The sequence below is a fragment of the Piliocolobus tephrosceles genome, chromosome 14, assembly GCF_002776525.5.
Source record: "Piliocolobus tephrosceles isolate RC106 chromosome 14, ASM277652v3, whole genome shotgun sequence".
Lineage (NCBI taxonomy): Eukaryota > Metazoa > Chordata > Mammalia > Primates > Cercopithecidae > Piliocolobus > Piliocolobus tephrosceles.
In genome coordinates, this window is record NC_045447.1 from 104,749,379 (window position 1) to 104,765,404 (window position 16,026).

Consider the following 16,026-nt stretch of genomic DNA (forward strand, 5'->3'; position numbering starts at 1 on the left):
ACATATGCCCACATTTGTCACTACCCCACCCAAATGATCAAAGATATTATCACCCAAAGTGGGATGACCTAACACTGGGAATCATATAATAAACACAACATGAAACACGCAGTATTGACAATGTAATGTTCTTGGCAAAATGTCTTAACCTAAGCCTAACCATGAGGAAATATTAAGTTAAATATAGAATGAGCAAGCCTCAGTAAGACAATTGCCTGTATTGAGGAGATCTCAGCCAAAGTACACAAAATTTTGAGATGAGGAGTAAGTTCAAAAGATCTACTGTACGTCATGATGACCACAGGTAATGATAACACATTATATACCTGAACACTGCTGAGAGTAGATCTTATGTGTTCTCACCTCATATACACACACACACAAATGAGTATATGACGTAATACATGCTAATTAGCTTAATCACTTCACAATGTGTGTGTGTAGATATATGTGAAAACACTATACACAGAATGTTTACTTGTCAGTTAGAAAAATAAAATACTTAATCCCTTAAAAAAAAATTGGTGAGTAAGATGTTCCAGGTTAAAAGAAAAGTTAGCACCACCAATCATGAGACACATAGACATCATGCAACCCCAATAGGATGCCCTGAGAAGAACCCAGCATCATTTCTGTGGAATTACTGCCAAAAATGCATAACCTTAATTTATTCATGAGGAAACATTAGGCAAACTCAAAAATAAAGACATTCCATAAAAGTACAGACTGGCCCTCTTCTCAATTGTCAAGGTGATTAAAAACAAATTTATACTTTGATTAAATACAAGAGACAAAGACGCAGCAACTAAATGCAACATGGAGTCCTAAACTGTCTTGAATCAGAAAAAGGACACTCGTAAGAAAAGTGTCTGCATTTGAAGAAGGTCTACAGATTAGTTAGTAATAACGTATCAGTATTAACTGTCTACTTTTGATAATTGTGGTACAGTTCTACAATACGTTAATATTTGAGGAAGCAAGTAATAAGAATGATTTATACTATCTCTGTAACTATTCTGTAAATCTGAAATTACTGCAAAATGAAAAGTTAAATTAGTGTCATAGAAAACAAAAAACAGGAATGAGTTACTCTTTTAGATTTGAAAAAAGTACAAATTTAACCAAATGAAAAATTAATCCTGAACTGCAAAAACAAAATACAAAAAGACAGCTACAGACAACTGGAGAAATCCAATTATGAATCATATATTAAATGATATTACTTACTAAATTCCTGTTAATGTTCTTGGGTGCGATAATAGTGTTGGTTATGTAAGAGACGATTCTCAATTCTTAGAAAATGTATGCTGAAATATTTAATGCTCATTTATATTTTGAAATTTTTCTATGAGAAAGAAGGATTTGGGGAATGGAAGGAGAAAGAAAATGGAAGGAACAGATCTTTGTAAAGGGTATAAAAATGTGTGTTTTACTGCCATTTAAACTTCCTAGTTTGAATATATCTCCCCCCAGAAGCTGGGGGAAACAAAAAATGAATTCACAGAGCAGTGGAAATACAAAGCATCTCAATCCCAGTGGTGTACACCCAAGCAAAAATGAGACACATAGACATCATGCAACCCCAATAGGATGCCCTGAGAAGAACCCAGCATCACTTCTGTGGAATTCATTGCCAAAAATGAATAATCTTAATTTATTATTCAAATTTACCTAACAAATTACCTTAGTAATAATAAGGCTTCCTGACACAGACCCCAAAACCTCCAGAAGAGGTAAGAACAAAGACCAGGAATTAGAAAATCTGCCACTATTTTCTCTGTATATTTAAAGAGATACTGTCAAATAAAAGGATCTTAATCCTCTGAACTTGTATTTCATCCTTATAAATGTATTACAGGAAAGTACTGTTTTAGGACTTATTTCTAAAAGAGAATTTTATTTTATAACATTTGCATATTCTCCCAGTTGGGAGAGGATAGGAAATGCAAATGCTTTCTTAAAGTTGAGAATGTTGGAGACGAAACTAGGGCTATATATTGTACAAAAATCCCCAATAAAATCATGACAGGGTTCTGGGGTAACCATTTAAATTATTTTTAAATTGGCCAGTGCTTCAAATCAATAGTGTTTCACTTTGTGTTTAACATTTGTAATCAAAAACATATATACACATATACACTACAAATAAAAGCACTGGTTCAAGTACTTGATAGTCAAATTACATCCCATCTTTTAATTACATCTGATATAACAACTACTGAAGGAAGTTCGATTTTAATGTTTCTACATTCCTTCACGTCTTTCTTTTTATTGCACTATATACTTTTAATAGTCATTTGATACTAAACAATATTCTAATAAAAACTAAAATTGAGCCTTCTAATTTAAAAACTACATGATAGCAGTGGTCCCTTAATATGCTCATTAGAAATACTACTATCTCTTCAAAGTAATTATTTTAAAATAGCATTTTTTTAATTTATAAAACATACCTTAAAAATCAACACATTGCTATGCAGGTCCAAGCTCAGGTAAAGAAAGCAAAACAAAACAAAATACTATTTTTTGATAAACTGTTTTGCTGTAAAGTGCTATCCGAAAAGGCTAGAAGTGATGATATGACAATCAATAGCATCATGTTAATTCTCTTGTCTTTATCGAATGTACAGGAAATTCACATAAGGAGATACAATTTCATTTGGATTAATTTACAAATGCTGTCCGGTATGAAATCATGGAGCTGTAATAACTTACAGGAAGATTGTCAGATTTTAAACATCTGTTTTCTAGAGTGGCTACAAATCATGTATTTTACCCAAAGATATTTACTTTCTCCATAATATTAAGAAGAAAAATTAAGCATCTATTTTTCCCACAATATTTTCCCCATATTTGAATTCTCCGCGCTTATTTTCTGTCTATTTTTTGGCTGTCAGCATTTGCTCATCTGGAAAAGAGGGAGAGCGTAGGCAGCTAACGGTGGAGCAAGACTCGCTGGAAGAAGAGCGGAGGCAGCTAATGGCGGAGCAAGGCTCGCTGGCAAAGGCCTTCCCTGGTGACTGTACCCCTGGCTGCTCATACAAGCCTCTACGATAGGAGGCAAATGACATATTTTCTTTTAACCAAAAGAGATCTATCAAGAAGGGAGAAAAAAATTAAGTAGTCTACTGTGTCTATTATAGAAAGCTCTCTATAATAGTTAACATAAACGTTTATACCCAAAAGGAGGATATCTCAGAGATCACTTTAAACATGGCAAAATTCACCAATTTAAAAACACAATTTTTGAAAAAAGCAGTCTTTTCCTATCATCTATAACAAAGGAAAGAGAAGAAAGGAGATGGCAAAAATATCTATGGATAAAAAATCTTCTGTGGATGGAGCAGAAGAGGATTTTTCTGCATTAAAATTTCAGAATAGCTCCTTTAGGTAATAAACACAAAAGTGTATTTAAAAAAAAACCTCTGCTATTTCAAAAGAACAGGCTTCACCTAGGGCACTTTAAGAACTGTAATATTAATTTAAAAGTAGATCAAAAATTCTGTGCATCTCTTATCTAAATGTGAATACTATTGAAATTTTTATTAATAATGAAAACGAATCTGATTTTCATTTTCATTAAACAATTCAATGCTACGTAACATTTTATGAGCTATGAACTTGAAAGCTTCATGGTATTAAAAGAAGAACAAAAATATATTCCTCAAACTCACTTAGGAAAAACAAGGTCAGGGGCAGTGGTTCGTGCCTGTAATCCCAGCACTTTGGGAGGCCAAGGTAGGAGGACTGCTTGAGGCCAGAAGTTCAAGGCCAGCCTGGGCAACACAGACCCTGTCTCTATAAAAAAGAAAAGAAAATTAGCCGAGTGCAGTGCTGTGCACCTGTAGTCCCAGCTACCGCAGAGGCTGAGGTGGGAGGATCTCAAGCCCAAGAGTTTGAGGCTGCAGTGAGCTATCATTACATCACTGTCCTTTAGCCTGGGTGACCAAGCAAGACCCCATCTCCAGAAAAAAAAAAAGAAGAAGAAAGAAAAGAAAGAAAAGAGAAAGACAACCATCCTTTGTAAGGACATGGGAAAATGTCAAAGCATTCTGACTTTTATGACAAATTTATTTAATAGAAACTAGAAAAATAATTCTATTCATCAGAATATGTAGTCCAAATTCAATCAAATCTATAAAAAGTAGGTTCTAATTAATGCACCCACTACTGAAGAGGACCCTAAAGAACTTAAGTATATTGGGAAAAAATTCTAGTTTCTAGACCTCATACGGTATGGCACAATGAGTTTACAAGACAAGACAGAAGAGGTTGTTATAGCATAATCTATCTTTTTTCATCAAACCAAACACTGCTCTCTATCTTCTGGTAGTTGTAACACAAAACTTTTCATAATTAAGATACAGTAAATATCCAAATTACCAAGTTCATCTTGCTCCTACCCCAAATTTCTGCCACCTACTAACCCCTATCTATCCCCCAAAATTATGTAAACATCACCAAAAAGTCGCTGTATTCATTGCTATAACAAATTACCACAAACCTTGTACCTTTGAACAACTGAAATTGATACTCTCTCAGTTTTGGAGGCCAGAAACCCAACATCAAGGTGTTTGCAGTGTGGTTCCTTCGAGAGGCTCTGAAGGAAAATCTGTTCCATGCCTCTCTCCCTTGGCTTCCCATGGCTACCAACAACCCTTGGCATTCCTTGGCCTGTAGATGTATTATCACACTCGGTTTCTGTCTTCACATCACCTTCTCCTCTTCTGCATCTCTCTCTTTCTTACAAGGACCCCCTGTCTTTGGATTTAAGCCTCTCTCAGGTAATTTAGGATGATCTCATCTTGAGATCCTTCATTACATGTGCAAGACCCTTTTCCTTCTACGTTGACATCTCTTGGTGTTTGTTGTGGGGGTGGCGTGGGGGGCGCATGCCATCCAACCCACTATAGCTACTATCTCTCTGTCTTCTAGGGTTAGTTACATCCTCATTACCAATAAATGCTTACTTCTCAAAAGAATTTCAGAAACATGTCACATCACCCTTTTGCTAAATTTTGCTTTATTTCACATATTAGTTATCTGGGAATTCTTTTTAAGTTGATCCATTGTCTGATAAAGCCTTCTAGTGTTTTTTTATTAATCACAGTGAAAAAGGCAGGCATAACAGAATAAGTATATGTTAAATTTTTTGGCCTAAAAGAATAACATTTTCATGAATTACCAAAGTAGAAAACATGGGGAGTCTTACACATTGATCTGGGCAGTCTTCAATTTCACTGTAACCTATGTTTTAAATTTGTACCTATATACCATAATCAGAATAAATACTCTTATAATGATAAGGTTAACCATACAATTTTAACCAATTCATAGGCAAACATGTCTGCCATGTTCAACATTGACTTTAATATTTACATTGTTACTGTTGTTTCATTCATACTCTAAGCATCATTTAGCATACATAAAAGGTACCAAGAGCCAAGATTATGCCATTGCAGTCCAGCCTGGAGACACAGTGAGACTCCGTGTCAAAAAAAAAAAAAAAAAGTTCCAAGGAAGGTTACTGTAACATGCATATCCTTAAATGAAGTATACTTTTTGAAAGAATGACTTCACAAAATGGGAATGCCTCCAAATTCTCTGAATCAAAAGACCAAAAATTTCAGATTTATTGGGTGATGCAAGATTTCATTATCAATTTTGGAAAGATGTTTTCTTAAATGGCTCTTTCAAGAACAGAAGCTCATCTGTTTTTTTCATAGGAATAGAAGAAACAACACCTCTTCAGTTCGAAGTTCAGGCTACTAACCCCAACTTTTGTCTCACTGCAGAGAAACACAAGAAAGGTGGTACAAAGCCTGGGAACACTTTTTTTTTTTTTTTTTTTGGAGATGGAGTCTCGCTCTGTCACCAAGGCTGCTGGAGCGCGGTGGTGGTGCGATCTCCGGTCACTGCAACTTCCGCCTTCTGGGTTCAAGCAATTTTCCTGCCTCAGCCTCCCTGGTAGCTGTGATTACAGGCACTCACCACCACGCCTGGCTAATTTTTGTATTTTTAGTAGAGACAGGGTTTCACCATTTTGGCCAGGCTGGTCTCATACTCCTGACCTCAAGTGATCCACCCGCCTCAGCCTCCCAAAGTGCTAGGATTACAGGCGTGAGCCACCGCACCCAGGCACCTCTCTTCTTCTTCCACTTGCGGTTTCACTGTCTGCATGAAGCTGCTGGTGAGGACACACACATTTAAATGCACGCATAAAAGCTTCAAAATGTTTGTGTAATTCTTTAGGAAAATAGATCCAAACAGCGACAAAAATATAATTAGCACAGTAGTTTAAAACTTAAGAACCACCATCTCTACTGTCTACATAGGCTAAAAATAGGGCATATAGGCATACCTCATTTTGTTGTGCTTCCCTTTGTTGTACTTCACAGATACTGCATTTTTACAAATTAATGGTAACCCTGCACCAAGCAAGTCTACTGGCACCATTTTTCCAACAGCACATGCTTACTTCACGTCTCTGTGCCATATTTTGGTAATTTTCACAATATCTCAAACCTTTTTGTTATTGTATCTCTTATGGTAACCTGTGATCATTAATTTTTGATGTTACTATTGTAATTATTTTGGGGCACCATGAACCATGCCCACATAAGATGGCAAACTTAACCAATAAATGCATGTATTCTGACTGCTCAACCAACCGGCTATTGCCCCATCTCTCTCCCTTTCCTTGGGTCTCTCTATTATTCCCTGGGACACAACAGTATTGAAATTAGGCCAGTGAATAACCCTTCAGTGGCTTCTGCAGTGTTCAAGTGGAGCAAAGATTCACATGGAATCAAAATCAAAACTAGAAATGATTAAGCTTAGTGAAGAAGGTATGTCAAAAGCTGAGATCAGCCAAAAGCTAGGCCTCGTGCATCAGTTAGCTTAGCTGCCAATGCAAAGCAACATTTCTTGAAGGTAATTAGAAGTGCTACTCCAGTGAACACAGGAATAATAAGAAAGCAAAATAGCCTTATTGCCGATATGCAGAAAGTTTTAGTGGTCCGTAAAGAAGATCAAACTAGCCACACCATTCCCTTAAGCCAAAGCCGAATCCAGAGCAAAGCCCTAACTCTCTTTAACTATAACTCTAACTCTCTTCAATTCTAGAGTTAAGTCTGAGAGAGGTGAGGAAGCTGCAGAAGAAAAGCTGGAAGCTAGCAGAGGCTAGTTCATGACGGTTAGGGAAAGAAGCCATCTCCCTTAACAGAAAAGTACAAGGTGAAGCAGCACGTGCTGATGTAGAAGCTGCAGCAAATTATCCGGAAGATCTAGCTAAGATCACTGATGAAGGTGGCTACACTGAATAACAGCTCTTCAGTGTAGACAAAACAGCTTACTATTAGAAGAAGATGTTATCCAGGACTCTCACAGCTACAGCAGAGAAGTCAATGCCTGGCTTCAAAGCTTCCAAGGACAGACTGACTCTCTTTTTAGGGACTAACGCAGCTGGTGGCTTTTAGTTAAAGCCACTGCTCACTTATCATTCCCAAACTTCTAGAGCCCTTAAGAACTATGCTAAGTTAACTCTGCTTATGCTGTATAAATGGAACAATAAAACCTGGATGACAGTACATCTGGTTTCCAGCATAGTTTATTGAATATTAAAGCCCACTGCTGAGACCTACTGCTCAAAAAACAAAGAGTTCTTTCAAAATATTACTGCTCAGTCACAACATCCTGGTTACCCAAGACCTCTGACAGAGATGGACAAGGAGATGAATGTTGTTTTCAGGCCTGATAACATAACAGCCATTCCACAGCCCATGGATCAGTCTACTTTCAAGTCTTATTATTTAAGAAACACATTTCAGGCTGGGCGCGGTGGCTCACGCCTGTAATCCCAGCACTTTGGGAGGTTGAGGCAGGCAGATCACGAGGTCAAGAGATCAAGACCATCCTGGCCAACATGGTGAAACCCCGTCTCTACGAAAAATACAAAAATTAGTTGGGCATGGTGGTGTGCACCTGTAGTCCCAGCTACTCAGGAGGCTGAGGCAGGAGAATCCCTTGAATCCGAGAGGCAGGGGTTGCAGTGAGCCGAGATCGCACCACTGCACTCCAACCTGGTGATAGGGCAAGACTCTGTCTCAAAAAAACAAAACAAAACAAAACAAAAACCACATCTCATAAGGCTACAGCTGCCATAGACAGTGATTCCTCTTATGAATCTGGGCAAATTAAATTGAAAATCTTCTGGAAAGGATCTGCCATTCTAGATCCATTTAAGAACATTCATGATTCGTGGGAAGAGGCCAGAATATCAACATTAATAGGAGTTTGGAAGAAGACGATTCCAGTCTTCATGGATGACTTGGAGGGATTCAAGATTTCAGTGGAGGAAGTCACTACAGATGTGGTGGAAACAGCAAAAGAAATGGAATTATAAGAGTAACCTGAAGATGCAACTGAATTGCTGTAGTCTCACGGTAAAACTGGAACGGATGGGGAGTTGCTTCTTGTAGATTGATCTGGCTTGGCTATCTCCCCACCCAAATCTCATCTTGAATTGTAGCTCCCATAATTCCCACATGTTATGGGAGGGAAATGGTGACAGATCATTGAATCATGGAGGCGGTTTCCCCCATACTATTCTCATGGTAGTGAATTAAGTCTCAGGAAATCTCACGGGTTTTTTTAAAAGGGGTTTCCCCTTTTGCTTGGCTTTCATTCTCTCTCGCCTGCCTTCACGTAAGACATGCCTTTGCTCTTCCTTTCCCTTCTGTCATGACTGTGAGGCCTCCCCAGCCATGTAGAAGCGTGAGTCCATTAAACCTCTTTCCTTTATAAATTACCCAATCTCACATATGCCTTTATTAGTTGCATGAGAACAGACTAATACATGGATGAATAAAGAAAACAGTTTCTTGAGATGGAATCTACTCCTGATAAAGATGCTGTGAACACTGCAGAAATGACAACAAAGGATTTAGAGTACGACATAAACTTCGTTGATAAAGCAGTGGCAGAGTTTGAGGACTGATTCCCATTTTGAAAGAATTATGGATAAAATGCTATCAAACAGCAGCACACGCTACAGAGAAATCTCTTGTGAAAGGAAGAGTCAACTGATGTGGCAAATTGCCCTGCTGTCCTTGGAAATTGCCACAGCACCTCCACCCTGCAGCAACTGCCACTCTAATCAGTCAGCAGCCTCAACATCAAGGCAAAACCCTCTACCAGCAAAAAGATTATGATTCCTTGAAGGCTCAGGTGACCATTAGAATGTTTAGCAATAAAGTATTTTCAAATGAAGATATGTACATTGTGTTTTTGACATAATGGTACTGCATGCTTAACAGACTGCAATAGTGTAAACATAACTTTTACATGCACTGCGAAACCAAAAAATTTGTGTGGCTTTCTCTATCGCAGTATTTGTTTCATTGTGGTGGGGAGAATCTCTTAAGTATGCCTGTAACTTGAATGGGGACTTTGCTAGGGATGCAAACAATATACCATTGTCTCTTTACCCAAAACATTGCCTTTCCAAATTAACATGATTTTGCCTTATTGCCCTGTTTCTAAAAACAAATCAAGGATTTGAGAAATGGGCGTGAACTACTCATACCTCCACCAGGAATAATTGCCAGTTTTGTTTCAACCAGGCCCATTTTTGCAGAGGAAGCTAAAATGAAAGAAAGAAAATTAAGTATCATCCATATCATCACATTCAAATATGACTACCTGAAAAAATTAAGATACACTAAAAATTAAATTGATACCACAAATTCTTAAAAAATCACTTTAAAAGGCATTGTTATGGAAATAAGTAAGCACTCTAAATGACATGCATTAGGAGAGTCACACAATATTTTCTGTTAAAAACTGCTTGGCAGTGAATTAATTTTTGATTCATAAGAACAGGGCTGTAATTCCATTATTAGACCCGATATTGCCAAGTCATATTTGGAGGCTTAGATCCATTAATTATTCTGGATCAGCAGACTTGTCAGTATCTGACAAGTCCAAATTCTTCAGTTGCCTGAATATAGTCTCCCAGACCAAAGAGTTTAATAGGTCATATCAGATATGGCAACCTTTGAAGACCCAGTCTTCAGTTACCTTCTGACAAATAGTTTCACTATTATGACAGGTGGACAGGGTTCCTCTTTCTATGTCTGTTTTCATGGCTACTTTAAAATATCTTAATAACTTTTTTATTTGCATATCCAAATATACTTAGACTACTTCCCATATTCTAATTTCCAAAACCTGTATTCTTTCAGAAATGGATTACATGTACCTTAGCTTTTCAATTTAAAATCCAATGATTTCATTACAAGAAAACAGAGTCCTAAAATGAAGTGAAAAGGAGGAAAAAAGTACACATGGACTAGCAACCAGAAATCCCAAGAAACTGAATCATGTTGACACTACATTTTTCTAAAAATTTAAAAAATTTTTTGTAAAGATGAGGTCTCCTTATGCTGCCCAGGCTACTCTTGAGCTTCTGGCCTCAATCAATCCTTCTGCCTTGGCAGCTCTGCTTTTAACATGCAGCCACAGCAGAAACGATAATGGAAAGCAAGAGAAGAACAGTGACAACTCTGCTGTCTGCTGTGCCCAGTTCTCAGTCTCAGAGCCCGAGGACACAGGCAGAGCTGAGTCTCTATACAGGAATATAGTGACCACAACGATAAATATGGGAGATCAGCCTACGTGGCTCTCATGAAGTAACAAGGGTGGGTTGTGGCCAAACAGTCTGGGTTCAAATCTCAGTTCAGTCACTTCTTTGGGGCTTGTTACTTCCCCTCTCTCTTCTCCAGTTTCCTCCAGTGCCCCAAAGTACCCGCTCTGAGGGCTATTATGCAGATGGAGTGAGTGAGTACATGTCAGGCGCTAGAATAACACTGGGCGCCTGGACTGCACACAGTAAGTGTTTAGCACTAATTCTTTTCACTCTTCTTCTACTCACCTCATAAGATCCTCAGAAAACCATTCAGGAAGAAAGTGGACTCCAAAGAGACTGAAGTTACGATTACTGTAGCTAATGGTGATTTAGTGCGTGGACTAACATCCATACATTAATGGCTTCATCTTCACAACAGCAACAGTCATTTCCCCCATTTCCTCTAAAGAGGCAGATACTGGCCTAAAAAGGGGAGGACCTCAGATTCTTTTCCTTTCTCTCTTTCTTTTTTAAATCTTTTTTTTTTTTTTTAAACAGGGTCTCCCTTTGTCACCCAAGCTAGAGTGCAATGGCACGATCATGGCTCACTGCAGCCTCAAACTCCCAGGCTCAAGTGATCTTCAGCCTCCCAAAGTGCTGGGATTAGAGAGGTGTGAGCCACGCGCCTGGTTCAAGACCTAAGATTCAAACTCAGTTCTACCTGACCCAAATCCTGGCAAGAAACAACAGAAGACTTTTTTCAGGTGGGAATTTTGAAAACACCATCAGGTCCAACAAGCGACTTGTTGAAAATATTCTACTCAACAACAGGAAGCAGAATGAAATATTTAAAATTACCTGAAGGGTACACACAAACTTCATTTCTTTAAATTATGTTTTTAACAAGATTAATCCTCACCTGCTACTCGTATATCACAAGCTAAAGCCAGTTCAAGACCACCACCTAAAGCGAGTCCATCTATTGCTGCAATTGTTGGTACTGGAAGATTAGCTGAAATGGAAAGAAAAATTTTATGCTTCCTTAATAAAATCATTACCTCACTGTGTAATTCATTTTAAATTTTTTTCTGTAAATTTATGCTTTAAATGGGAGATCATACACAGACTTTTGTATCTCTTTTACCTTTAACAAAATATAAGCATTTCCACCATTATTCTTCAAAAATATTATAATTACTGTATAGTGTTCCATCACATGTATGTGCAATGTCTTTAAACCTTCCCATATTATTGAATTACTTTCATAAACCTTTTTTTGTTGAATTAACAGAATCACAGTTCTATGATTTCTTAATCTTAGAGCCAGAAGTCTTTCACAAGATGTTTGGTTCACACAAAGTTCAAATTGAAATGACTTATACATAATTGTGAAATTTATGATCCTTTGTGGGCTACTTCAGTGCTTGGAATGAGACTGTCTCATTCAAAGAAGGACATCTGCTCAAACAAGAAAGAAACTGTCCAAGTAGTTGCTGTGGCATTGGCCCGTGAGCTGTCATTTACTGAGGAGTCCTAACATGATGAATGGGAGCTGGAAAACAATCAGGCTCTTCCACTTCAGAGGCAAGATGCCCTGAGAACCGGCTCATAAGCATGCCTGGAAAGGTGTCAGCCAGTCACAGAACTAAAAGCTCAACTTGCTTGAGTCCAGAAACTGAGTATTACTTTAAATAATTTTTGTAAATTATGACATACAGATTTCATTCTCATAACCAGTTCAAAAAGTGACCAGTTTTGTTAGTTATTCTGAAAAGCAGAACTCTTTCTATTAATTTTATTTCTGACTACGGGAATGTGAAGCAAGGCTGGCCAATGTTAACATATAACAGAAAGTGGATTTTAAAAAGGTACTGACGGCCGGACACTATGGCTCACACCTGTAACCCCAGCATTTTGGGAGGCTGAGGTGGGAGGATCGCCTGAGGTCAGGAGTTCAAGACCAGCCTGGCCAACACGGTGAAACCCCATCTCTACAAAAATACAAAAATTAGCCAGGCAGGATGGCAGATGCCTGTAATCCAAGCTACTCAGGAGGCTGAGGCAGGAAAATCGCTTAAACCCAGGAGGCAGAGGTTACAGTGAGCCAAGACTGTGCCACTGCACTCCAGCCTGGGTGACAGAGTGAGGCTGTCTCAAAAAACAAACAAACAAACAAACAAAAACAATAAAAATGTACTATCCCCCAAAATCTCTCTCTTCCATTCTGCTATGTAAAATCCCCCAGAGGTTCACTCCTTGACCCCTTTTAAAATATACAAATTTGCTGAAGTACACTGAGTCTTATTCATAAACAAACGAATTCATCAGAATTATGTGAGATCGAGGCTGAAAAGGCCAGGAAGGGGCACATGTACACAGCTGCCACCTGAAGCTCTCCCAGAAGAGCAGGCGTGGAACGGGCTTTTGCACAGGCAGTATTTCACTATCTGTACCTGTCTGAACATTTAGGGGTTGGGGATAGGGAGGGACTTGAAAGGACAGGACAAATTCAAAATGTTCTTGCCAGAACACTTTGTGAAAAAAATAACAGCTATGTCAGTGTTTGTAGTCTGGAAATGAGTATAATGTGCAAGCAATATCTGGTGAATTTTATCTAGGAAAAAAAAAGAAAAGAAACATCAATAAAAATATAAAACAGCAAGTTAAACTGAGTACTTCCCAAGGTCATCCTGAGCTACTACAAGTAGAATGTAATGACTTTGATTACCCACTCTCGATTCCTCTTCCTTCCTAAAAACCTGCCTAGAGATCATTTATTTCTAGATCTCCTCAATCTACTATCTCTCCAACCTCAGGTCTCACCCGTCAGAAGCCTTTCTTAGGCCTTGCTAAGGCCCTCCAGCTCACCTCCTTTATAGACCAGCTTCTGAGAGGAGCTGAGTAAATCCATGCCACCCACACCCATTCACCTCCAAACCACCAAGACCATTCTTGTTCCAGTTACTAATGACATTCTAAGGTTGTCCTATAGCCAGTGGACAACACTCAGTATCTATTCAATGTACTGCCTCAGAAGATCAGAGACATCCATCCTGGTCACTCCCTCCTTGCATTCCTCCATTCACTGCCTGCTGGGTCCCTCCTTTTTCCTGCCTTTCCATCTACCCCTGGTAATTTCTCAGCCTTCTTCCCCTCTCAATAAAAGCTCTTCCCAGGAGATCTCATTCTCATCCACAACTTTTACCACCTATACTACCACCAATGATTTCCAGATCTCTACCTCAAACCCAAACGGCCCATGCCTGTTGGACATATCCACTTAAATACTTCATGTGTCCAAACCATTTCTTCCCAGTTCTTCTAGGTTGTATTTCATTTAGTAGCACCTCCACTCACCAAGTTACTCGAGACACTCAGAAGTCATCCCAGATGTCCTCCTTGCCAATGACCTTTTCTACTGCCCAAGTTCTGCGTCCCATCATTTCTCACCAGCAGGAAGTACCTAAGTAATCTCCTTCACCTGCAATCTGTCAACCTTCTATGCATCTTCTACCTTTCCTGCGGGGTAATCTTTCTAAAATGTAAACACAGTCACGCTATTCCCCTATTTAAAACTGTACAATGATTTATTCTACCTTCAGGATAGAAATGGTGTAAACATTTAGCATGGCACAGTAGGCACCTGGAACTAAGTTCTGCACACCTGTCTGATCTCTTCTGAAACCTCAGATATTCTGTTCCAGCCCCAAATTACTTAAAACAGTTCCAAAAGTCTCCATTCAAAACTCAATACCCGTATACAAGGTGCAGCTCTGCCAAGAATGCCTGGCTACCCCTACTTGTCTTTCAAGGCTCAAATGTCCCTTCCTCTATGCTTACATGGCACTCTGTGCATACTTTTCTATCAGAAGATTCACCACCATACTGCCCATATGAAACAAAAATTAACATCACATCAATGCTACTCAATAATGTCCTTACTAATCGGGGACAAACCTCAAGGTTTTTCACTGCCTCTTCCTCCTCTATTATATTAAACCTTGTATTTTGTCTACTTTTCTTTTTTTATTATAATTAACCTCTTTTGTTTAATAGTTAAATAAACACAGTCCTATGGAGCTAAAGAGAAGAAAAATTGCGAAGAGTTCCAAGGTGCAGAGAGCAGAAGCAGAGAAAGAGTGGGTGCTCCCTCCCTGCTATGTGAGTGCTGAAGTCACTCACCAAGTAGCTGCTGGAGGCTGTGATATTATGAAATACATACTTGGTCTTCATTCCTGTTTCCAGACATACAGCTCTTAAAACCCTTGGAATCTCTGGAGAGATAAATGTATCTTTCTTATTTCTCCAATACGTTTATACTTTTTGGAATTAATAAAAATTATTTTTAAGTCTGATAGGAATTTGGGCCAGGTACAGTGACTCATGCCTATAATCCCAGCATTCTGGGAGGCCAAGGCCAGAGGCCTGCCTGAGCCCAGGAATTCAAGACCAGCCTGGGCAACAGGGTGAGACCTCGTCTTGATTTTTTAAGAAAGAATTTGAGAAATTATGTTTCTAAAGAGGATGAAAATTGTGTCCCCTTGAGAATCTTAACAATTCCAGGGCTTGTTTCCTTTTGTGCAGACCCACGCCAGGATCACTGCAAGAGGAGCCAGTCTGGGTGCCAAGAGACACACCAGAGGTAAGGACTGGGGCCTGCAGATGGGAGACGGGAGCTCCAAGAGGGAGAAGTCTCAGGCACCATGTGCCTTACAACTTGTAAGAAATATGTAACACAAAATGATGAGAAATTTGGGTTCCACATACAAAAAGAACAAGAAAAACGGGATACTAATTCTCAAATTATTAAATACGTTAAGCACTGGTACTTTAAATTATTAATTAACATAAATTAGCACTGTAGAAAGCTGTCTACAAAATGTTTCTAACTAAAGAATTAGGTAAAACAGCTTAATTCACATTCAATGGGTAATTAAATATTAGCCATTTTACAATATTATAAACTCTAAGGCTATACATCATCCTAATTTTGGCCTAAAAGATGTCTGTCGTAGTAAATTTTATCCAGAAAAATATGCATCATCTCAAAGCACATGCCAGTCTCATAGTTACCTGATATATGTGGTTTTTTTTACATCTAGAATTTCTTCTACTTGGGAGCACTTAATAATCAAAGAGGGGACCGGGTGTGGTGGCTCATGCCTGTAATCCCAGCACTTTGGGAGGCCAAGACAGGTGGATCATCTGAGGCCAAGAGTTGGTGACCAGCCTTGCCAACATGGTGAAACCCCATCTCTACTAAAAATACAAAAATTGGCTCATGCCTATAATCTCAGCACTTTGGGAGGCTGAAGCAGGCAGATCACCTTAGGCCAGGAGTTTGAGACCAGCCTGGCCAACAGAGAGAAAACCTCATCTCTACTAAAAACACAAAATTA

General features: G+C 38.7%; 1 protein-coding gene across 5 annotated transcripts in view; it reads right to left on the bottom strand.

The window, feature by feature from the left end:
• Positions 1 to 16,026, bottom strand: part of AUH (AU RNA binding methylglutaconyl-CoA hydratase) — a 143,111-nt gene that overhangs the window by 62,512 nt on the left and 64,573 nt on the right. For 4 of the 5 annotated variants that reach the window (XM_023191334.1, XM_023191333.1, XM_023191337.1 and 1 more), the window contains 2 exons: positions 11,547 to 11,639; positions 9,587 to 9,643 (listed from right to left, as the gene is read on the bottom strand). The exons of the other annotated variant lie outside the window; for it this stretch is intronic. In XM_023191334.1, the coding sequence (XP_023047102.1) occupies positions 9,587 to 9,643; positions 11,547 to 11,639 (150 nt within the window). The remainder of the gene's footprint in view (positions 1 to 9,586; positions 9,644 to 11,546; positions 11,640 to 16,026) is intronic. 5 annotated transcript variants of the gene reach the window in all.